The 23,933-nt window shown below is 43.8% G+C and overlaps 1 protein-coding gene across 6 annotated transcripts in view; it reads right to left on the minus strand.

Moving 5' to 3' along the window:
• Positions 1-724: 724 nt before the first annotated feature.
• Positions 725-23,933, minus strand: part of trim37 (tripartite motif containing 37) — a 101,136-nt gene continuing 77,927 nt past the window's right edge. For 5 of the 6 annotated variants that reach the window (XM_085964750.1, XM_085964746.1, XM_085964747.1 and 2 more), the window contains 8 exons: positions 17,959-18,147; positions 15,617-15,907; positions 11,973-12,104; positions 10,474-10,660; positions 9,271-9,386; positions 7,635-7,784; positions 5,816-5,870; positions 725-3,874 (listed from right to left, as the gene is read on the minus strand). In XM_085964750.1, the coding sequence (XP_085820876.1) occupies positions 3,868-3,874; positions 5,816-5,870; positions 7,635-7,784; positions 9,271-9,386; positions 10,474-10,660; positions 11,973-12,104; positions 15,617-15,907; positions 17,959-18,147 (1,127 nt within the window). In that variant the 3' untranslated portion in view covers positions 725-3,867. The remainder of the gene's footprint in view (positions 3,875-5,815; positions 5,871-7,634; positions 7,785-9,270; positions 9,387-10,473; positions 10,661-11,972; positions 12,105-15,616; positions 15,908-17,958; positions 18,148-23,933) is intronic. The other variant, XM_085964749.1, reaches the window with a different exon arrangement.

Raw genomic sequence — 23,933 nt, forward strand, 5'->3', positions numbered from 1 at the left:
TCGCTCATAATGGAAGCATATTCGCAGACCAACACACTCACATTTCTAAACTATCATCTTCATTTTATTGGTATCGATTGTATAAATGAAGGTTCTGTGACAACCCAAAGCTTCTAGAAGCCTGAACAATGAACTGAGCCCACCCGCCCCGCCACATTATCAAATTTGCCGACACCTTACAACCACAGCTGAAACTTCACACACAAAAAAATGTCTTGTGGTCTGGTTTCCATTTGGGAGTCTATGCTTGTAATTCAACTGTTCAGAGCAGTGCTGGATTGTCAGGGTGCCACCTTTCAGATAAAACAATTTAAGCCCCTGCCTGCCTGCTCAGGTGGATTTTAAAAATTCCACGACAACACTCCAAGAGTCATGGCCTTGGTCGACGTCCCTCCTGTGACCAATACCGCTCATTTACTTCATTGCTGTTTGTGGGATCAGCCTTATTTGCGAACACACTCAAGATATGATCCACCCTACATGAGGCGCTTTGAGAAGTTCTCAAGTGACCAGGCATTACATTAATGCAAATCTTCCTTTGCTAAAAGCATCTGTACCTGTCCCCCCATGTTTCGCAGATTAAAAATCATCTGTGAAAACCCTTCTTTTGCATCTCTGATGAAAGATGCTCCACATCTCGATCGCGCTAGAATGCCCACTCTTCCTGCCCTGCCCAGAGGAAACAAACCCTGACCAACAGTTTGTATCGTTCAGTTTTATTAACAAAAAAAAGTGCAGAAATGTGATCATGTAAACACGACGGAGACAGTATTTAAAAAGCAAACACTGAATACACATTACAAACAAAGCACAGCTTTCTAAACAGTACTTCACAGTGCAAGGCACATCACATTTAGACAGGATGTCGACATGCATCGCAGAAACAGGGTTCAGGGCACTTTGCACTGCAATTCGGACAAGTAAAATTCAGTACTGTACATCGGTAGTCAGCTTCCTACTACATGGGTTAGACTGCCAGCAGTGATTTACCAAGGAGTTGTTGCGAGATCCCTCGATGGGGAGTTCCCTCAAAGCGCAGCGCTGAAGAAATTCACAGAAACTACGACCCCAAAATGTGTGTTTAAAAAATGTGAATTGTAATGTTAGACGCAGTTAAATACATTACAGGCACAATACAAGAAGGTGGGCTGGGGGGGGGGGGGGGGGAAAAAGAGGGTGAATTACAGAAAAGAAACTGCTTCCCAGTGCAAGCCGGGCAAATCATGCCGGTCGCCACTCATTGCCGTTCAACGAAAGAAAAATTGTGAACACTGGAAACCAAATTTAAAAAATAATAAATCAGACAATACGTAGCAGGTTGGTGAGCATCAGAGACAGAAGGGTGAAGGGTCCCACACAGACCAAGTCTTTTGTTCTCACATGCTGACCGACCCGATACAAAATACTGGAAATACCTGCTATTTCAGCAGCCAATACTTCATTTTCGGCAATATGCAAATGCTCGACTTTGGGTACAATTAAAGACTGGCTTATGACAGAGACATTGTTAAAAAAAAACCCAGATGCTCTGAAATTTGAGAACACAAATCTGTAACAATCACAAGTGCCGTTACATACGAATAAAGGTTTTGGTGGGGGGGACATCTAACGCACGCGCAACACCTCAGAATTTGTGTCAAGATTTCTCTCGACAGAAAGGCACCAGCTCTTTAACCAGCAGCTTTGAGAATCTCGCTACAAATCTCTGCAGAATTCCCAGAGGGAAACACTGGTTTGCACTACTGAGGTACATCTACATAACAAAAAGGAACACGACAAAATGATTGCCTGTTGGAAGGACAGCATTTGGCAGAGAAGTGTACAAATAGTGGGTCGCACAGAATAGCTGCTCCAAAGCAGGAGATAGAATAAATAAATAAAATGGTACTTTGACTGGAAATAAATTAATGTGAAGACATTTTGTTGGAATCTTAGCTCCACCCTTGACCCAGAAACAATCCATAATTGACAAACAATCAGGTGTAAAAAAGATAAAATAAACTGAGTGCAGCTGCAAAACATTCCCAACTTTGATACAGTATGTTCGGTTTTAGTTTTGGGAGACTCCTGGAGCTCACTTGCTCTTATAACACTGCTAACCACCAGGCCACTGAGGTTTTTCCTCACAGCTCTGCTCCACACTATAAGAGGTGGATGTGCTGAGCAATCTGCTGACACTAGACCAGGGAGTATAAATGGTGTCAAGCTGTAGAATTTTTGCTCAGAAATACTTTATGCACAGTACCACCATGTACCAGGGCCACAAATCTATGATCTTAACGGTGTCAACGATGAGGACGACAGGGCAAATGACTGCTGCCTGCTGAAATCAGAGAGCTACAGTGCGACTTTAGCTAGGCAAAGGGGTCAAGGGGCTGGCAGTTTAGTATGGCCAGTTAGAACACAGGCATGAAAAAGTAATTGAGCACAATGAGCCCAGAGTGTTCGGGTAACTGCTAAAATACACATTAGGTTAAAGGACAGGAAGCATAAAGCCTAGACATGCATAGTTCAACCGTACTACTTTTCTCAATACTAGTAGGTACTTGTTCAACCTAACACTCCACTCTGTGTCCACTGCATTTGTAGGATGAAATCTAGGAACGGGGAAAATAAAACACTTCACTGTGGATGTCCCTCATGAATCTAATTTGGTCTTTGAGTCACAGCACACATGAATTACAGGCTCAGCTTACATCAACCAATAACACCTACCTATTTCTTTATTAGTCTGGTTTATTAGTTCGTTAGTCCACGCACATAGGTTATTTTACAATCTCTAAACCATCAGTAACAGACAAGACTGTGGTCTGGGACACATATAAAAGACACGCCCAAGAGGCACACTGGAGCTCTTGGGTTAGGGCAATGCACCTCCCCAATCTCAGCCATGCCGCCTGGTGTGTTTGGGGGGGGGGGGGGGGGGAAGGCCAGGTGCCTACAAGGGAGGAAGGGTTATTGTCGCTAATGTTGATCTCCCAGCAGCCGGGGGGAAATCGAGAATGCGGCAGGGGCCTGGTCACAAGGTTGCCTGCCCACTGTTCTGGCCAAATAAATGGGAGATGGGGCAGAAAAGAATAGCCTTACAAAAAAAAGTTAGCCTACCGACAGTTGAGGCCGAAGAACAGAAGTTTTACTAAAGACAGCAAGTAGGTTACTTGAGAAGGGTTGTTCTGACTTGCTCAAGAAAGAATGCTTGGAATGGGCAGCTCACAGGTCAGCCATGTGAAAATTCACGGCAGCGAGAGCACCAACAGCCCGACGTACAGAATATTAATGCCAGGTCTCATCTGCTGGGCTGCTCCAATATACAGTATTTAACATATGATGGGAGTGTTTGGACCGTTGCTTCAGTTAAGAGAATCTCCCTCTCTCCCACTGCACCACACTCACGAGGGAACTGTTGCAACACGCACTCGTCTTTTACAGTTAAACCGTTTTTGATTGGCTTGGTTTGTTCAGAAGGCGCAGCCTAAATCCTGGAACACATCCTGGAAGGGCTGCCTTACGCCAGGCTTGTGGGAGGAAGGATGCTGGGGCGCAGCCCCGTCATCTTTGAAGGGAACATTCAGCCAGGGCGTTGCACTGTCCACAGGTATGACTGCATAACTCATCGACCCATTGATGAAAGAAGAGAAAAAAAATCCATCAGTGCAACCTTTACTGGGCTCTTGCTGCATCAGCATACGGCTGGTGTAGTGCATGAGTAACAGACAAGCATTAGTTTCACATGGGATGTTACAGGTAACGGGTTATTTCCTTTATCCTACTTATTAAAGATGGGCAAGTTCTTTTAGTATTCCTCATCCTCTTCCAGGCTTTCACTGCAATTTGGATAAAAAATATCATCTTCTGTGCACGAGGTCCTTATGATCTGTGGAGAAAAAGACCAAAAGTAAAATATCAATGGGAAGTGTTTGAGTGGTCAGATTATTTCCCTCCCTACTTGTGGTCCTGTAACTAGCTGCTGCCACATCATTCAACCTCCGATTTCCCCTTTCCCCTCGGCAAAAGCAGTAGCTGGCCTCCCCTGGTTGCGTCATGTGCTGCAGATCCCCTCCCCCCGTGCTCGGAGATACTCGTACACCATTACAAACAGCGTTGCAGAGTCACTAATCACCGTCTGATTCCCCCAGACTGGGTGCCGAGAGTGGAGAGCCGATGTCCAGAACAACAAACAACCCAGCAGGTCTCGCAAAGCAATGGCACTTTATTAGCCCCAAATATCCAACATATGAAAATATATTTTTGCCAGATAACATCGTCAAAGTTTACACACACAAAAAAGCAGCTATTTGGACGAGGTATTGGGGTGCTTGGTGCCTACTGAATCGTATCTCAGCAAGGAGTCAGTGTCTACAGCAGAGTTTGGGGGGGGGTGGGCAGAAAACAAACTCCTCCCAAATAACCAGTAAACTACGTGTGCCTGCATTAGTTTGTATTAAGCGTTAGTGCTCAATTGGTAGCATAAGTCAGAAAGTTGTAGGTTTAAGCCCCACTCCTGGATGGAGCACAGTGCAGAATGATACTTCAGTGTACTGAGCGAGCACCACACTGCCAATGGTGGGGCTGAGGGAAGGCGACCGTACACAAGAAGCCAGAGTTGGAGGAACACAGGGGGCTGTAGGAGGTTACAGAGATAGGGAGGGGCGAGGCCATGGAGGGATTTGAAGACAAGGATGAGAATTTTAAAATCGAGGCATTGCTGGACTGGGAGCCAATGTAGGTCAGCGAGCACAGGGGTGATGGGTGAATAGGACGAGGAGAGGTGCTGGTGGAGGATGGTGGGATCAACCGTTCAAAGGCTCCAGGCAGGTCGAGAATAACGAGGAGGGAAGGTGCACCACTGTCACAGTTACATTTGTGACTTTGATTAGGGCCATTTCAGTACTGTGGTGGGGCGGAACCCATATTGGAGGGGTTCAAACCAGGAATTGCAGGAAAGAGGGGCACAATTCGGGAGGAGGCAACACATTCAAGGACTCTGGATGAAAGGGAGGTTGGAGATGGGCCGTTAGTCTGCAAGGACAGAAGGGTCAAGGGTTGGGGGGGGGGGGGGTGGTTTGAGAAGGGGGATGATGATGGCAGATTTGAAAGGGTGGGGCATAGGGGAATAGGAGAGGGAACCATTTACAATATCGGCTAACATGGAGGGGGCAGGAAGAGAAGTTGGGTGGTCAGCATTTTAGTGGCAAGGGGAAGGGAGGGATGCAGCTGAACGGATGGTCTCAATCTTAGTGACAAGAAGTCCATGAGCTCCTTGCACTTGTTGCAAATGAGGTGCAGGGGAGAGGGGTTTAAGACTGTTGGCAGTGGAGAAAAGGAGGCAGTGGAGAAAAGGAGGTTAATCTTTGCATTCCAGGATGATCCTGGAGTAGTGAGCAGGACTCGATAGTGATTGACATGGTCTAGCCAGATCTGGCGATGAATGGCTAAACCAGTTGCGAGTCATAAACGCTCAAATTTGCGTCCCTTGGACTTAAGGATATGAAAATGGAGGCCTCACCAAGGGGAACGATCAGGGTGGGAGAGAGTAAGGGTTTGACTGGAGACAAGGGCATCAAAGGAGGAGTTGCGGGTGTGACAGAGCAGAAATATCGAGGCCCAAAAGCTAGACTGTGACGATTGGAGACTAGACAGCTGGGAGTTTAAAAGTGCCACTGTAAGTGACTTGGGAGTTTTTTCCACTTTGAAAATGCTTTAAAATGTCATGACAACAATATCAATCCAAGCTCTTTCTCCAGTATGTTGGGTTGTATTGGGTACAATATATGAAGGAGCCTAAAATGAACACAGGAAAATTCTGTTCACTTACGTCTCATTTGTTTCTCCATTGACAAAATTGGTGCTTCCAGAATTGCCCAGATCACCTGATTTAAAAAAAAACCACATGATATAGATCTCAATTTTCTTCCTTCATAGACACCAAACTCATCATTCATCGGGCTGGCAGAGAGAGGGGAAAGTGGGTCATAAACTCTCTTGTGGTTTCCAAGGTCTGCACCGCTGTCAAATTGGCTGGTTGGAGGCACATCCCTTGGGGTGAGCCAAGGACGCCGCCAAAGACTCTCGTTACTCAAACAGTAGCAGTAAAGAAAATGTTAACCCCTTATGCCACCACTTTCTTGTAGTTACATAAAATGCTGAAATGGTCAGCACAAAACATTAAACTCCCTTTCTCACTCATTCCTCTCCTTTTAGATCAGCCACACTCCCTCTCCCACCACTGTATACAGTTCTCAAATACCTACAGCAGCCACTCCCCACCAGAGTAGGGTGGGTCGACTCAGAAATTCCCTCCTCGCAGACTATCATTCCATGGTACATTCTGCTGAGCTGCTGTACTTTCAATTTAAAAATATATAACCCTCCTTTCGTTTCTTTATCTTCTCCCCAATTTTCATTCACCCCCTCCCAACCCACAATTACGGTTCTACAGGTACCGAGACAAGTGGCTGTCATTTGTGAGCCTTCACAGTGAGCATCAGCAGGCTATTAGAGTACACTGGTGAGGGTCACACATGCATGCACATTTCCAAACAGGGGTCACGGGATAATACTCTGGAGCAGGAACCCTGGCTGATGTTCCCAAGAGTACCAAAACCAACTTGTAGGACCCCCTATTGCCGGCCCCTTCCCTCCCTAACTGAAAGCATCGAACACAGCACGGCCCAAGATCAAATCATGGACCTTCACGGTCTGTGCAGTTCAGCTATTCACTGGATAAAGTAGCCAGGACATTACGAGAGTTTCCGGGCAATACCATTGAAGATAGATTTAATAAGAGATGCCAGTGGTGCTCAGATACTGTAAGGGCGACTGTGTAATTTCTGTGAACATAACTTAAATGTACACAAATGTGGAGTTAAAGTCTTCAAGAGAGGCGGCTAGGAAAGACAACTGGGGCAAAGAAAAGGCAATAAAGGAGGTACTTCTAAAAAGTTGTCTAAAAAACAGCCCAGTAGATTGATAAAACAACACTATTAACCATGGAATGATAGTACGAGTGGTGAGGACGTGAAAGTCAACCCATTTTGGTCTAGTGTAGGGATGTCCAAACATTCTGTCTTTGTAGGCTGTGAACATTTTTACCGTGGAGACTTGGACACATGAACTTCAAACCAATATTCCAATAATTTATTTACATTGGATAAATCCTAAATTACAATACAGATCCAATGAGGCAACAGAACCAAGAACAGTGCTTTCTAAACCTCCAAGATTACAAAATTCATACAGGACAAACCAACAGGTAAGAAAGATAAGCACAAATAGGACTGAGTTACTGGCTCTTTGCGGGTCAGATTCCCGGACCTCTGGCGTTTTTGGGTGTGTATCCTACAGCAGAACCAGTTCCGATGCATGGTACGCACAACCAAAATGCCATTGCCTGTCTTTTCTCTTTACTGATGCTGACTGACCTACTGTGCACTTACATTTTCTGTTTTTATTTCAGCATTAATCCAGCTTTCTTCTACATTTGTATGCAACTCTTCCAAGCTATTCTCCAAATTATGACACTGTTTTTAAAAAAAAAGTTCACCAATGGTGGGCAATTAAAAAAAAGTATTATTGACAGTACCCTCCCAAAAGTGAAAATCTAGGTTTCAGCCTGGAGCCCCATGCTTTCATACCTTCGCCAGAGCTCTGAGTAGCAAAGTTACGAGTCACGAGCTCAGTGGACATGTTTCCTTCGTGCTCCTCATTCTCAGTATCGCATTCGCTCTCACTGTCACTGCTCATGCCAGGCAGCAAATGAAGGGCCTTCTTTTCAAGCGACACGGCTGCGAAAAGAACTCAAGGTTAAGCAGAGTGTATTGACAGACACTTTCCACCGGTATGAGAGAAAGCACTATATATACACAAGCACATAAGAAATAGGAGCAGGAGCAGGCCATACGGCCCCTCGAGCCTGCTCCGCCATTCAATAAGATCATGGGTGATCATCGACCTCAACTCCACTTTCCCGCTCGATCCCCGTGGTTCGCAAAAATCTATTATCTCAGTCTTGAATATACTTAATGAGCATCCACAGCCCTCTGGGGTCGAAAATTCCAAAGATTCAAAACACTCAGTGAAGAAATTTCTCCTCATCACAGTCCTAAATGGCTTACCCATTTTCCTTAAACTGTGACCCCTGGTTCTGGACTCCCCTGCCATCGGGAACATCCTTCCTGCATCTAGTCTGTCTAGTCCTGTTAGAATTTTATAAGTTTCAATGCGATCCCCTCTCATTCTTCTAAACTCTAGTGAATATAAGCCTAATCGACCCAATCTCTCTTCATACGTCATTCCTGCCATCCCAGGTATCAGTCTGGTGAATCTTCGCTGCATTCCCTCCATGGCAAGAACATCCTTCCTCAGATAAGGTGACCAAAACTGCACACAATACTCAAGGTGTGGTCTCACCAAGGCCCTGTACAACTGCGGCAAGGCATCCTTGTTCCTGTACTCGAATCCTCTCGTTATGAAGGCCAACATACCATTTGCCTTCTTAACCGCCTGCTGCACCTGCATGCTTACCTTCAGCGACTGGTGCACAAGGACACCCAGGTTTCATTGCACTTCCCCTTTTCCCAATCTATTGCCATTCAGATAATAATGTCTTCCTGTTTTTGCCACCAAAGTGGATAACCTCACACTTATCCACATTATACTGCATCTGCCCAATCACCCAACCTGTCCAAATCATACTGGAGTTTCTCCGCATCCTCCTCACAGCACACACGCCCACCCAGCTTTGTGTCGTCTGCAAACTTGGAGATATTACATCTAGTTCCCTCGTCTAGATCATTAATATATATTGTGAATAGCTGGGGTCCTAGCACTGATCCCTACGGTACCCCAGTAGTCACTGCCTGCCATTCGGAAAAAGACCCATTTATTCCAACTCTTTGCTTCCTGTCTGCCAACCAGTTCTCTATCCAAGTCAGTACCTTACCCCCAATCCCATGTGCTTTAACTTTGCACGCTAATCTCTTCTGCGGGACCTTATCGAAAGCCTTCTGAAAGTCCAAATACACCACATCCACTGGTTCTCCCTTATCTATTCTACCAGTTACATCCTTAAAAAATTCCAGTAGATTAGTCAAGCATGATTTACCTTTTGTAAATCCATGTTAACTTTGTCCGATCCTGTCACTGTTTTCCAAGTGCTCTGCTATTACATCTTTTATATCATTGAGGCACAGAGATGGTGTACTGGGCTCCCTTGTCATTTCACCAACAATGCAACGGAAACTACAAAAGTGCTGTAAGCTGAGACCTTACCTTCCTCTGGCCTGACCGACGTACCCTCAAAAGGTGAAGCATGTGTTCCTGCAGTGACTGCATTCTCTGGGTCGGAGCGTTGCTGGCCATCTGTGAAACAGCACTGGGGGACTGACCTGAGAGCAGGCACACAGTAAAAAAGGTTAATAAAGGTCTTCAAACTAAACACAAGCAACTTCACTCAAAGGCTATTCTTGTCAACTCGATTTGTTGAAAACCCATTATCTGATTATCAACCTATTAAAGAAGCAGTACTTATTCAGTTTGATGGTGCAGATTAGGAATATAATTACTGATAGTTCAACTACTGCATTGACGTTAAAAGCGCTATCACAAGTGTCTTTAATCTTTATTATACTTTGAACAAACGACTTCATTAATACTTCCTTTTGAAAAGAACACTTTTTTTTTGGATGAGAACCTGTGAATGCCATGCTGCAGACTATAAACCACAAACTATCTGCGAATAATCATAAATAGGGGCTAGAAATGGCCAAGGAGCAAAAAAATAAACGACATTAATGTACACAACTCATTGCAACTGAAATGTCAGCTTGGCTTAGTTGGTGGGACTCTTGCCTCTGGGTCAACAGGTTGAGTTCAAGCTCCAGACCAGGACTTGAGCAAATCATCTAGGTCGACAATACAGTTCTGAGGAAGTGCTGCATTGTCAGGAGGTGCCGCTTTTGATGAAACATTAAAGCGAATGTGGTGGCTCGTGTGGACGTTAAAGATCGCACAGTATCATTCGAAGAGCAGGAAGCTCTCCTGATATCCTGGCCAGCATTCCTCTTTTAATTACCAACAAAAGAAAATTCTCTGGTCATTTTCTCATTTGCTGCTTTTGGGATCCTTCTGTACTTAAATTGGCTGCTGTTTGTCTACATAATAACAGTGGCTACACTTCAAAATTAATTTTGAGACACGATAAACGGCAATATAAATTCAAATGATGTCCTTTCGCAAAGGTTGGTATTGCGTAGAGAGAGACAGGTTTGGACACTATACCCCATACAGCAAAATTTTAAGCTTGAGGTTATGGGTCAAAGTCAACTACTTCCCCTACTTTGGGTGGAATTGGCAAACAGATAACGCAACAGCAATACTGGGGAAGGCACCAAGAGGAGGTCGCTTGCAACCCTGTTTGGCACAGGAAGACATGCAAGAGGGAGAAGGGTTTAAGTACACACTTTATGCTCTCACCCTAATGTGACAACTTTCCGTGTCAGTTCCAGTGACGTCAATCCATTCAGTGCTGAGTTGCTGAATATTTCGGGCGCAGCAACAGTGAAAGCCCTGTCCTCGACCTTACAGGTTGATGGAGCCTCTGAATCGTTCGATTTTGTTATAGAATGTGGAGATCCTTGTCTACTGCTGGGCTTTGATGATCCTACACATACAACAATTATTTATTTATTTATTTATTTATTTTTTAAAGAAAATCCAGTATTTCCCCAAAATGACTTTCCAGGGTATATACCCATTATCCTCGTTTGCACTAAGATGTGTAGTCCAAGCTTGATAATCAAGTGCTCATGGGTAGATTTTGTTGACTATATCCTGTTAATCACTAAATGCTTGCACGTGTTGAAAAGGAGTCACTATATCAGATGTTGTGTACGTATGTGCAGGCTTACTTCGTCAGGCAGTACCAGAAGGACAGCAGTGAGAGCCAGAAGTGGAACGCCTCAGGGAACATGGAACATTAAAGCTGGCTAACAGTTTATACTAGCAGGCATCTGAACAAGCATGGGCACGGGGCCTAGTTCCAAGGTTAGAAGTGAAGGTATGGACGTATTATAGGTAGGGCAAGTCATTTGTTGTGGCAAGTCATTTGTCATCACTCAGACATCAGCATTTAATTTGCACCCGGGATTTCTGATGCAAAATTTGTGGTTCTCCAGCAGCAAATCATGCTACATTTAATAAGTGTAGAAATTAACAGAATGTCGCTCTGTGCCAAATCATTTGCCCTAATTATAGGAAGATAGGAACAGGAGGAGGCCATTTAGCCCCTCGAGCCTGCTCTGCCACTCAGGGAGATCATGGCTGATCTGTGATCTAACTCCATATACCCGCCGCCTTTGGCCCAAATCCCTCAAAACCTTTGGTTAACAAAAAGCTATCAATCTCAGATTTAAAATTAACAATTGATCTAACATCAATTGCCGTTTGCGGAAGAGAGTTCCAAACTTCTACCTTTGTGTGTAGAAGTGTTTCCTAATTTCACTCCTGAAAGGTCTGGCTCTAATTTTTAGGCTATGGCCCCTAGTCCTAAAATCCCCAACCAGCAGAAATAGTTTCTCTCTATCTACCCTATCTGCTCCCCTAATATTTGAAAACTTCGATCAGATCACCCCTTAACCTAAATTCTAGGGAATACAACCCTAATTTGCATAATCTCTCCTCGTAAGTTAACCCTTGAAGTCCAGGTATCATTCTGGTAAACCTACGCTCCACTCCCTCCAAGGCCAATATATCCTTCCTAAGGTGCGGTGCCCAGAACTGCTCAGTGCTCCAGGTGTGGTCTAACCAGGGTTTTGTATAGCTGCAGCATAACTTCTACCCCCTTGTATTATTGAGGGGTTAAGTTTCTGGATGTAACCAACCTCCTTTGGTGACTACAAGAATAGATACTTATTTACCACATTATATAGCATTTAAAAAAAAACTAGAGCATCAAAACAAATTACAACGATTACCTCCTGTGCTGAGTTGACCATTCTCCTGACAGTAGAGATCCTTATCCCCACACTCCAGTGCTCTCCGGAGACAGAGGCTGGTCCCTGGACTCGAGCGACTGTGTTTTGGAGATACACATTTCTTGGTGGATGCTGAAAAGGCAAATCGAAGGAAGAGATTTTGCAAGTTAATAGCTCATCCATTTTTACGTCAGCTTAACCCCACAAACTCAATTGCTACTGCCTTGAAGCCCAGCTTCTGCTTTAAAAAAAATATTTTAAGAACGATTGTAGTGAAAAAGCAGGATTGCAATTTGTCAGAGGATTAATTCTTCTCAAATTAAAGAAAAACTGCAGATGTTAGAAATCTAAAATAAAAGCAAGTCCATGAGAAACTGAAGACAGGTCAACATTTTGGAAGAGCCTACATCTCTTTTCTCTTTATAGAAGCTGACAGGCCTGTTTATTGAGATCAATTTCCTTCATTGTCCAAGCTTGCTATAGATTCTTGCCACAAACAAACACCCAGCCCACTTGAGTATTTTTCATTCTTTTTTAATGTCCTTTTCACAAAGACTTTCCTAAAGTGCTCACCAAATCAAATTCATGCTCACGGGGCATTTACTGTTTTGACGTCAGAAGGAACAGGCTGAAGGCTGACCAGAATGTACTCTCAAGCAGATCAGTCCTGTTTCCAAGGCAACTCCGAGTTGATCATTCAGCATTAGATTTCAGCACTTTAGAACATTTCACAAAGTGTTTAGAGCTTTATTTTCATGGAGTATCTTTGACTGCCTGCTGCACATAAAAGCTGATTTCTTATTTGGGGGGGTGGGGAGAGGAAAGTCTCAAGTCAAGCACTCAACACAAAGAGCTTTGCGATCACGCTACTCTACAAAACGTTAATACAGACGGAATAGAATTAATTTTGACTTTTAAATAAGTGTGGTCAGTTCCCGGTGGCCTGAAGGTGCGGTACTAAGTCACACACACCAGTTGGTTATAGATTTGATTCCCAATCTGTGTCATTAGTTGAGCTCAGGCGGTGCTGCAGCTGGGGCACTACTATTGGCTCCAGCACTACTGAGTTAGGGAGGGAAAGAAAAATGCCACAATTGCTGCTCCGGATCTCTACCCAGTGACCTCTGCTGGAAGTGCATGTGCGGCTGTTGCTCGAGAGCTGTATTCGACTTGGCTACGATACCTCCACATTAAAGTAATCTACCAACACCCAGTGACACAGCTCACACAAACACATTTAGAAGTCACTTAGTTGAGATACTGGAGGAGTCCCAACACTTATGACACTGTACTGCACTGAGTCAGTTCCTTCAGAACAGGAAAGGAGACATGAGGTTTGCGGCTGTGGGGGGGAAGATCTCCAGAGGAGATGAGGTCAGTGACAGTCTTGGAAACAGTGGCTTGATGTTCGGTGGTGGGGTCATGGTCCAGCCAGAGGTAGGAGAAGGTGTCGGAGAGTTGGCGTTCAGCTTCCGCTAGGTAGAGGTCGGTGCGCCAAACAACAACAGCACCACCCTTGTCAGCAGGTTTAATGACAATGTCGGGGTTGGATCTGAGAGAATGGAGTGCTGCAAGTTCAGAACAGAGATACTTCTCAGGGCCAGGAAGGTCCATTTAGTAAATTTAATGTCCACTGTCTGCAGGATTTTATCTACCCCCTAGTGACTCCAATAGTAACCACGATAACTGGTTAAGGGGGGGGGGGGGGGGGGGGGGAACATGGGGAAAATGTGACTGTGTCACACTCTTCACAGTCTTTAACGGCCTCACCCAGCTGGGTCACACTCTCCAACTAAAAAGGTAATGAGTAGTATAAGCAGAAAAATACTGGAAATACAAAGCAGCTCGGTCAGCACCTATTAAAAGAGATGGGTCAGTGTTTCAGGTGAAAGCCTTTTGTCAGGACCTCGAAATTAGATCTTCACCTGAGCAGTCAGCCCATCTTTTCTCTACACAAATACTGATGGATCTGCTGTCAATTTCCAGCATGTTCTGTTTTTATTTCAGATTTCCAGTTTCTTTTGTTAAAGATGATATTTATTAGTTTGACCAGAACTGGATTACGTGAAACACAGCTTTAGTCAAATGGTCTGCACCCCAGCAGCCTGGTATAGTGAAAGGAATTCGAAGCGCTAGAAACAAAAACAAAATGTGCTTGCAATACACAGCAGCTCAAGTCGGAGTCTGTAAAGAGAAAAGACAAGTCGACATTTCGGGTATAATTCTTCATCAGTGCTAGGCTTCGCTGTTAGACGGTCAATTGGAGCGGTCCAAGTAGGAAATTGCTACCTTGGATTTCTACCAGCCAAGAGATCCAGCAAGGTTTTTTGCGACGGCATCATTATTCTCTCTCAAACACAAACTGCATATGTTGAAGAAAACATGGTTCACCCCTGAAAAAATGACCCTTGTAACAAAGCAAACTTGTACTTATAAGTACATAAAAGAGCATTTGGATGAAAACTGTACTTAACCGAAACTTAAGTTTTTTGCTGTTTTAACAGCACGCTTGAATGTATGTTACGCCTGATGATGCTTCCACACAAATGAGAATAAAAATATGTTGTATGCCACTTGAACAGGACTGCAGAGATCATGCTGAACACGACGACCTATAACTTGATATATTTCAGATTTAAGCTTCAAACCCCCCAGTTGTTTAAACAGGATAGCAGCATTGCACAACGTGTAATCTCACACATGGTCAGCTCATATATACACACAGAGGAATCTCACTAAGTCAACCACCCGAGGGACTGTCAAGAGTGGTCAACTCAGCAAGGTGCCCGGGCTAGCGGTTACATTCCGCTTCCGTGGCAGGGTCAGTTGTAGCATGTCAAGGGAATCAGCTGCACCTTGGCTACAACCAAACTAAAGCTACTTCTGATTCTGGCAATATCTGGGGAGTCTAATTAACGTGCAATTATTCTCGCCTTTCACTTGTGAAATCGGACCTTCTCGGCACACCACAGCTGATCCCAGGGGACAAGAAATGGACTTTTCAGAAATTGTAACTGTTTCTACAAAGATTCAATTTTAAACCTCAGTCCTGAACTTCTGTAGGGCTGTTTCCCATTTCTGATGACGATACTTTTCATCCTCCCTCTTGCACACCATGATCGGCTGTTGCTGCATTGCGATAGTAGGAATGTAGGCACAGCCATTGCACAAAGATTCGTCTTTACTTGTGGCTGTGCCTACATTCCTACTAAGATTCGTCTTTACTTGGCAGACAGTCAGTAATGTTGGTTGGGATCCAAAATAAGTGGCCAACTTCCTGAGTAAGGGAGGTGTTGGTTAGGTCAGTGGGGCACAATTTATATAAATAATACACATTTTAAATTGAGACTTAGCGAAGATATACTATACATATTGTATGATTATGAATATTAAAGTGGTATCGACACATTGGCAAGGGAATTTTTAAAAAATAAAACAGGCTCTGAAAACTGCTCAGACAGTACTGGAGATATCCATGCTGAGCATAACTTAGTGATGTGGTTTTCAAATTTGAACATTTTATCTTCAAATAGAGCTAAAATCAATTATACAACACATGTAATAACACCAATAACTAGGTCATCTTACATTCTTCCGTTTGATCACGTGGCAAGTGTGTTGCAAGGCCATGGGTCATCACTCACCAAATGTTATGTAATTTGAAAGGAGGTCTAGCCCTGATTCATGTCTCCGGATGCTGTCAATTCCACAGCTCCCTGATGGTCCCTGCTCCCCTGCATGAGCAATACAATTTGACCCCAAATCGGCACACGGTACTGTGCTACCTCTCGCCTCAGACATCTGGCTTTTGACTTCAGACATTTTGCTCCTGACTTCAGCCATTTGGGCCTTCAACCTCTTCAGAACCCCAGAATCGGGAGGCGATCGGCGCACAGTCTGCTGTCTCCGCTGGTCACGATCTTTACGACATTGAGCTAATATATAAAGGAGGGAAACTCTTTTTAGAAACAATGAACAAGTCCATTAAAACATAAAACATATACTACTTTACTTAAAAACCTCTCAGGTGTGAGGCGACAGTCAGCAGTTGCCAAATTTCCAACCCTCAACCTAGGGTGTGGAGACCAGTTGCAGTGCTCTTACTGTCAGTGAATAAATTCAGCTCACTCAGCACAAATCAGAGATTTAACCTGGGACCTTACTGGTCAGTATAGCTCAGGAACTCACTGGATAAACTCACTACCATAAAAGTGCCTTGGAGCAAGAAAGGAGATTAGAAGATGTCAATTTGAATACTCACGCTGATGACCCTCAGCTCAGCCCCAGAGTGCTGGTTTAGAGATGGTCAGGAATCCAGATACTAACAGCAGACTTTCCTGGTGTTAGTCTACACATACATATAACTATCAGGAGTGACTGAACAGGAATCTAGAAGAGAGAAGGCTGAGGGGTGACTTAATAGATGTCATTAAAATTATGAAGGGGTTTGATAGGGTAGGTGTAGAGAAGATATTTTCACTTGGGTGGGGGGGGGGGGGGGAAGAAATATAAGATAGTCACTAATAAATCCAATAGGGAATTCAGGAGAATGGGCTGAATGTGGAACTTGCTAATACATGGAGCAATTGAGGTGAGGCGAATAGCATAGATGCATTCAAGGGAAAGCTAGGTAAGTATGTGAGGGAGAAAGGAATAGAAGGACATGTTGATAGGGTTAGATGTTGTAGGGTGGGAGAGGCTCATGTGATGCATAAACGCTGGCATAGACCTGTTGGGATGAATAGCCTGTTTCTGTGCTGTAAATTTTATGTAATTCTATGTAACGCAGGGTTCAGGATGAAAAACCCCAAGCTTTTTCAGCAGCACCTGTAACATATTCTCTCTACCTGCTCTCCACACAGTAGCCTTGTACCATAGATGAAGGGATGGCCTAGGATATGCTCGAAGGCACGAGGGAACATTGCACCATTCAGGTGTGGGACTCCACTCAGCACAGATAAAATATTATGCCCAAATTAGGGAGGGGTTGTGCAGAAGAGGTAGAGGAAGAAGAATTGCATGCGCTAATCTGCATTCTACTATTCCATCCTGCAGTCTGCCATGCAATCTCCCCCAACACAAAGAGATAGCCTAAAAATGAAGGCCATGAAAGAAGAACCAGGATCTTACTAATCAATGACAGAGTTACAGCAAATGTATACTGCACTAATGATGCTTTTCCTACTTTACAACAGTGACTACACTTCAAAACGTACTTCATTGGCTGTAAAGCGCTTGGGGACATCGTGAAAGGCGCTAAAGAAAAGCAAGACTTTCTTTCCAATGGGGTAAAACAAAACTTTAAGCAGTTACTTGTTGTCCAAAAATCATAAGCATTTAAATAACTGGGGAGCAGCAACAGTCAGCATGGAGTGTGCGCTTCTATTTTATCAAAATTATAATTCTCTCAAAGTGCCTTGTTCATTCCTGGTTACCACAATATTTCACCAATTGAACATCTGACTTAGTCCCAAATACTGTCATTTCTGTCGACAAACTCAAGTGTAGAAATTAAAGTGATTGTTTTGTTATTTTCCCGGGGGCTGCAGGGAAGTTCGGAATACAAGTTGTAGGAAGCTGAAATGATCGTCTGGGCTCGAGGCGACGCCAGAATTACGTAGAATTTAGTGGGGAAACAGGCCATTTGGCCCAATTGGTCCATGCTGATGTTTATGCCCCACACAAGCCTCATCCCACCCTACTTCATGTAGCCCTATCAGCATGACCTTCTATTCCTTTCTCCCTCATGCGTTTATCTAGCTTTCCCTTAAATGCAACAATGTTAGTTGCCTCAAGTAGTCCTTATGGTAGTGAGTTCCACATTTTGACCACTCTCTGGGTAAAGAAGCACCTCCTAAATACCCAGTTGGATTTATTGTGGACGATCTTGTATTTAAGGCCCCTAGTTTTGGAGTTCTAACGGGATGTCTTTTAAGTGTTGCACACAGAGCATCTTGCGTTATAAATTACAGGCTGAGCACACTACCTGCGGAGTGTAGGAGGGAAGCTGGTGGGCGTGGCTGAAGGCCCCACAGGTTTTCCATGTTACTCCGGTCCTTCAGGTCCAACAGCTGTATGAGAATGACTGGGTCAATGTCGAGCAGGCTGCTGCTGGCTGCGGACGTCAGACTGCCCATTCCCCGCCTCGAAGACCTACTGCGGTTGCTCATCCCTCCTGTGGAGAATGGAAATAAACACAACTATAAACATGACAAAAATACGCAAGAGGCAAAAAGATGAGAATCTCCTGGGGGTAAAAAATCTGGTCTTCTGAAACAAAAAGACACGACTGTATTCCTCAGTGCTTTTAACTTCCAACAAATAGCATAAACTCAAGCTGTCAAAATGATTCCAACCAACATGACATGACAAACACAACACTGCAAGAAGTCTGGTGACATTCAAGATGTTTCATTACATCATAACTAATAACCAATTGCATGGATCGACTGATAATGTAGCCCCCTCGACAGATTAAAACCGGTTTGGGCATTCCAACAATTATCTCTCGTCCTCCCTGCACTCCCTTTCCCACCTCTGTTCAGTTTCATTAATGGGCTCATTTATCTTCCAGCGCTCACTTCTCTGAAAGGGTCTACACCCAAAACCTTAACCCGTCTGTTCTGACAGAAGCTGATGAACTTGCCTTGTATTTCCACCATTTTCTGCTTTTATTTCAGGATTTCCAACATCTGCAGTTCCTTTCTTTCCTATGGCAAGTTTACTGATGATGCACTTATGCCATTGGTGAGCAGCTGCATTAACTAAACTCCACCAATGCAAATCAACAGTAGAGCAATCTCTTTCTCTGCCACCTTTTTTCCCCTGGTAAGAAGCTTGGTTGTAGACCATGTCACAGAAATGTTGTAAACCTATTCCTCCCTCTCCTTTTTAGGCCAGCAAAACTAAGCTACATATCCCTTAATTGCCAACAGGTCTCTTCCAACAGGACTTTGTAACCAACTGCCAGGTGGTGTATGAGGGTGGTCCGATTTCTGCGCAGATTTTTCTCCACCTCAGTGGAGGAAGTCTCAGTGCTGCTTAATGCCTTGTCTGGAGATCAGGAGCCCACATGGGAGGGATTGTACACACAATGACAGAAAATTATGACATAGAAAATTCATACACCAATATGATGGGCTATTGCACTGCTTAATGGACTAGCACAATGAGGGCTGCAATACTGTTTTTCCTTTAAAAAAAAATCTTATTCAAACACATTTCTCCAATTCCATTTAATAGTGAAAGATAATTTCCACTGGTTGGTGAATTGGTAACAAGGGGATAAAAACTAGAAGTATGAAGGGGGAAAGTCAGAATATTTTTTCCCCCCCATACAAAGGGTTATTAGACTATGGAATGCATTACAAGTTGCTAATGAAGCGAACTCAATCACATTTAAGAGGAAGTTAGGTAAACACTTGAAGAAACATTAAAGGGTACAGGGGAAAAAGCACTAGAGTAGAAACTCTACTAGTTTATCAGGGACAGAGAAATACAGTGTACTCAAAAAATGCAGGGGACATTCAGCACTCAAAGGATTAAAAAAGGCAATGACCACATCTAAAACATACACATAGTGGATGCTATATTTCAAACTTAGACCATCTCATCTGCTGTACTTTCACACAATTAGAAGCCAAATTTTCTTTTTAAAGAAACGTCTCCCAGTTTACTCCCATTCTGTGTCACCCAGCCAGGGAGTCACAATCGTTTAATTATTAATTGCCTCTGCATGACCAGGGGTTATGCTTTAGCCCACAAGTCCCAGAACATTAACTTTTTTCTCCTGTTTACTGCATTGCTACACTGCTACATGGTGACTCATTTAACAGACTAGCTAAGAGAGGGAAGGAACAACATTCAGCTAACTAAGACAAAATACAGTGCTAGTTCTGGTCCCTCTGTGCACATTTCTGGTCTCCATTTAAAAAAAAGATAGAGGTGCTGGAGAAGCTGCAAAAAAGACTTACAAGGATGATAACAGAGCAGAGAGGTTATAACTATCAGAAAAGACTGAATAGGCTGGGGCTCTTTTCTCTACAAAAGAGAAGGCGGAGGGGTGACCTAATAGAGGTCTTTAAAATTATGAAGGGGTTTGATAGGGTAGACGTAGAGAAAATATATCCGCTTGTGGGGAGTGCAAAACTAGGAGGTCATAAATACAAGATTGTCACAAATAAATCCAATAAGGAATTCTGGAGAAACTTCTTTACACAGAGTGGTTAGAATGTGGAACTTGCTACTATATGGGAGTAGTTGAGGTGAATAGCATTGATGCATTTAAGGGGAAGCTCGATCAGTACATGAGGGAGAAAGGAATAGAAGAATATGCTGATAGGGTGAGATGAAGTAAGGTGGCAGGAGGCTCATGTGGAGCATAAACACCAGCATAGACCTCTTGGGCCCAATGGCCTGTTTCGATTCTGTAAATTCTATGCAACATCTTAGACATTAAACAGCAACTTTCTTGATACAGGAAACTTTCCGATATCCGGCACTGACGGGACCGAGGTGGTGCCGTACCATCAAAAGTGCCGGACATACCAGCGTTAATGTTGAGAGATACGGAACTGAAAAGCTCTGTGTGAATCAACAAACCCTGTTGTTTAGCAACAGCTTCAAAACAATTGGCTGCAGCTGCAAGCGTCTCTAGCTGAAGCTGTTGCTATAGCTACAGACCTTGCAGTGCCAGACTGGGGAAAAAAAAAGCAACGAGAACTAAAAAAACTTATAGAAAACGGCTCCTGATTTTTGCCGTTAGATCGAGTATTCCGGACATATAACCTCCAGATAAACCAAAGTCTCCTGTAGTAGCTCCACGCATTGAGCATGGGCTAAGCTGCCAATAAAATAGGGCCTTTATTTGGTGGCACTGGTGCCTCAATTCAAAATCACTGTATGGCAAGTCCCATTCACATGGCATGTCTAGAATTTGTAAGAATGTCAAAAAGGTAAAAATGATAAATATGGGCACAAAAATAACACATGGGGCTGGATTTTCATTGAGGAGTCGGGACTACAACTTTCGGGGTTGTAGTCCCGCCTCCATCGAGTTCTAGCCAACCCACGCGATCTTGGCTTGATTGACCTTGTTGAGCCCGCCCAGCGGGCTCAGCAGGCCAATTAAGGGCCACCCGGCAACAGGTGACATCACAGATCGATATTTCATCTGTCAAGACCTTTTGACAGATGAAATATCAGCGTTTCACAGCTGCTTGAAGCTGTCAAACACTGACAATCTGTATTCTAAGTTAATTCCTTCCTCTCAGGATGATTTAGAGATCTCCCCAGAACAGAAAGCTGCAATTTTTGACAGCTCGCAGCCATTCTGCTTTCTGTGCCGGTGAGATGAGGGACTCCCGAGACCTGAAGGAAGGAAGGCTGTTAAGGTAAGTAAAACTTCTTTAAACACTTTACACACACCAAACACACTTACCTTTGCACTCATGCACCCATCACTCACCTGAACACCGGACATCTCGACCCCTCCAAGCCCTTCATCCCGACGGCCCGCCTCGCTAACTTGGCGTGGTTTAGAGCCGTCGGGAATCCCACACTTCAAGAATGAAAATAGGAATTAGGCTAAAAACTGCCTGTTAACAGGCAGTTAATTGGCACTAATCCCCTTCCCGCCTCGGGGAAGCGGGTCCCAGTGCGGGGCGGGTACCCGCCTCCTTTGAAACTAGCATGGAGGCGGGTTGGGGGCGGGATGGGTTCGTGCCCCCCCGATTTCGGAATTTTAACCCCCCACACACCTCCAATCCCGCCTCCACGGCCCAATGAAAATCCTGCCCGTGGAGTTTTATAGAAAGACCATTTCCACCCTTATCATTAAATCCTGTCCCTTTTGGCTCCCTAAGCCCTTCACAATTCAATGGCTGAAAGGTCAGGAAGAAGCCGAGCCAGAGTGTTGAAGCCCACCAAATGGAATCCCCCATTGGGGAAAAGTTAATTTAAAAACAAATTGGAGGAGGCACACGTCCTCTACTTGACACCTCACCCGAGCTTAGCTGATCAGGAATCAATCATGTAGAGATTCAGAAGTGGAGACCTGTATCCCCCATCAGTAAACTAAGGAAATGGCAGACTGATTAAATGAGTACTTTGTATCCAGCTTCACAACAGAGGAAAATAATAAAATAAAGGGAAACTAAAAATAATCAAGGTGAAGAACTTACTGGATTTAATACAAGTTAAAAAAAATGGTGATGGAGAAAATAACAGGACTTCAGACAAACAAATCTACAGGACCTGATGGTTTCCACCCCCGGGTATTAAAATAAATAGGTGAGGAAATTGCAGATCGTTTAATCATAATTTTCCAAACCTCTCTTGATTTGGGAATTGTGCCATTGGATTGAAAAATTGCAAATATCACTCCATTATTTAAGAAGGGAAGGAGTGTGAAACCAGGTAACTACCCGCAAATTAACTACAGACATCTGTTGTGGGGAAGTTACTGAAATCTGTCATCAGGGCTAGAGTGATTGAACACTTGGACAAGTATAAGTTGATCAGAGAGTCAGTATGGATTTGTAAAGAGCAAGTCATATCAGACTAATCTAGTTGAATTCCCCCCCCCCCCTCCCCCACGGTCATTAACATGGCGGATAAGGGAGTGTCTACGAATGTTATCTATATGGACTTCTATAAGGCATTTGACAAGAGATTAGCAAAAATGAAAGCACACAAAACCAGAGACAATCTTGCAACATGGGTTGAGAGGTAGGAGACAGAGAGAGTAGCGATAAAGAGAGCGTACTCTGATTGGCAGGATGTGGCAAGTGCTGTTCTCCCCAGGGTTCTCTTCTGGGGCCTCAGCTTTTCACCATATACATCAATGATTTGGATGAAGGAATAGAGAGTTGTGTATCCAAGTTTGCAGAAGGCACTAAGGTAGCAGACACAGTAGGTTATGCAGATGGGTGCAAGAAGTTACAAAGGGACACAGACAGATTAAGTGAGTGGGCTAAACTGAGGCAGATGGAGTTCAATGTGGTGAAGTGTGAGGTCATCCACTTTGGATCCAGGTAAGACAAATCGGAATATTTTATTAATGGTGAGAAACTAGGAACTGTGCAGGTGCAAAAAGAATTGGGTGTCTATGTACACAAATCACTAAAAGCTAGCGCACAGGTACAGAAAGTAATCTAAAAGGCTAATGAACTGTTCATCTTTATTTCAAGGGTGCTAGAATACAGAGGGGAGGAGGTTATGCTTCAGTTATACCAAGCCTTGGTCAGACCCCATCTGGAGTACTGCTTTCAGTTCTGGGCACTGCACCTTAGGAAGGATATGTTTGCCTGGGAGAGGTTACAGCTCAGATTCACCAGAATGATACAGCGGCTGAAAGGGTTAAATTAGGACAGTTTGCATAAATTTAGCTTGTCGTCCTATGTTCCTATATTCCCATGAATTTAGAAGATTGAGGGGCGATCTAAATCGAGGAGTTTAAAATGCCTTGATAGGGTAGATAGAGAGAAACTATTTCCTCTGGTGGGGGAAATCCAGAATAAGGAGACACAATCTTAAAATTAAAGCTAGGCCTTTCAGGGGTGATGTCAGGAAGCACTTTTTCCACACAAAGGGCAGTGGCGATCTGGAACTCTGCCCCAAAAGGCTGTGGATGCTGGGTCAATAGAAATTTTCAAGACCGAGATTGATAAGGTTTTTTTTTAAGGTAAGGGTTTCAAAGGATATGGATCAAAGTCAGATAAACCGATTTGAGGTACAGGCCAGGCATGATCTGATTGAATGGTGGAACAGGCTCGAGGGGCTGAACGCACTACTCCTGATCCTAGGAAAACCTTGCTGTACCTGCATATTGGATACCCTTGAATACATAGCCATCTAATATTTGACCAAGATTAAACAAATGCATCACTAGTATTCATTTTTTAAAATAAAAAGTACACATAACATGTTAATATCAATAGGAAATTTACATGAACACAATTT

This window comes from Somniosus microcephalus, chromosome 22, assembly GCF_052327205.1.
Source record: "Somniosus microcephalus isolate GS21.2 chromosome 22, FLI_Smic_1.0, whole genome shotgun sequence".
In the NCBI taxonomy this organism is placed as follows: domain Eukaryota; kingdom Metazoa; phylum Chordata; class Chondrichthyes; order Squaliformes; family Somniosidae; genus Somniosus; species Somniosus microcephalus.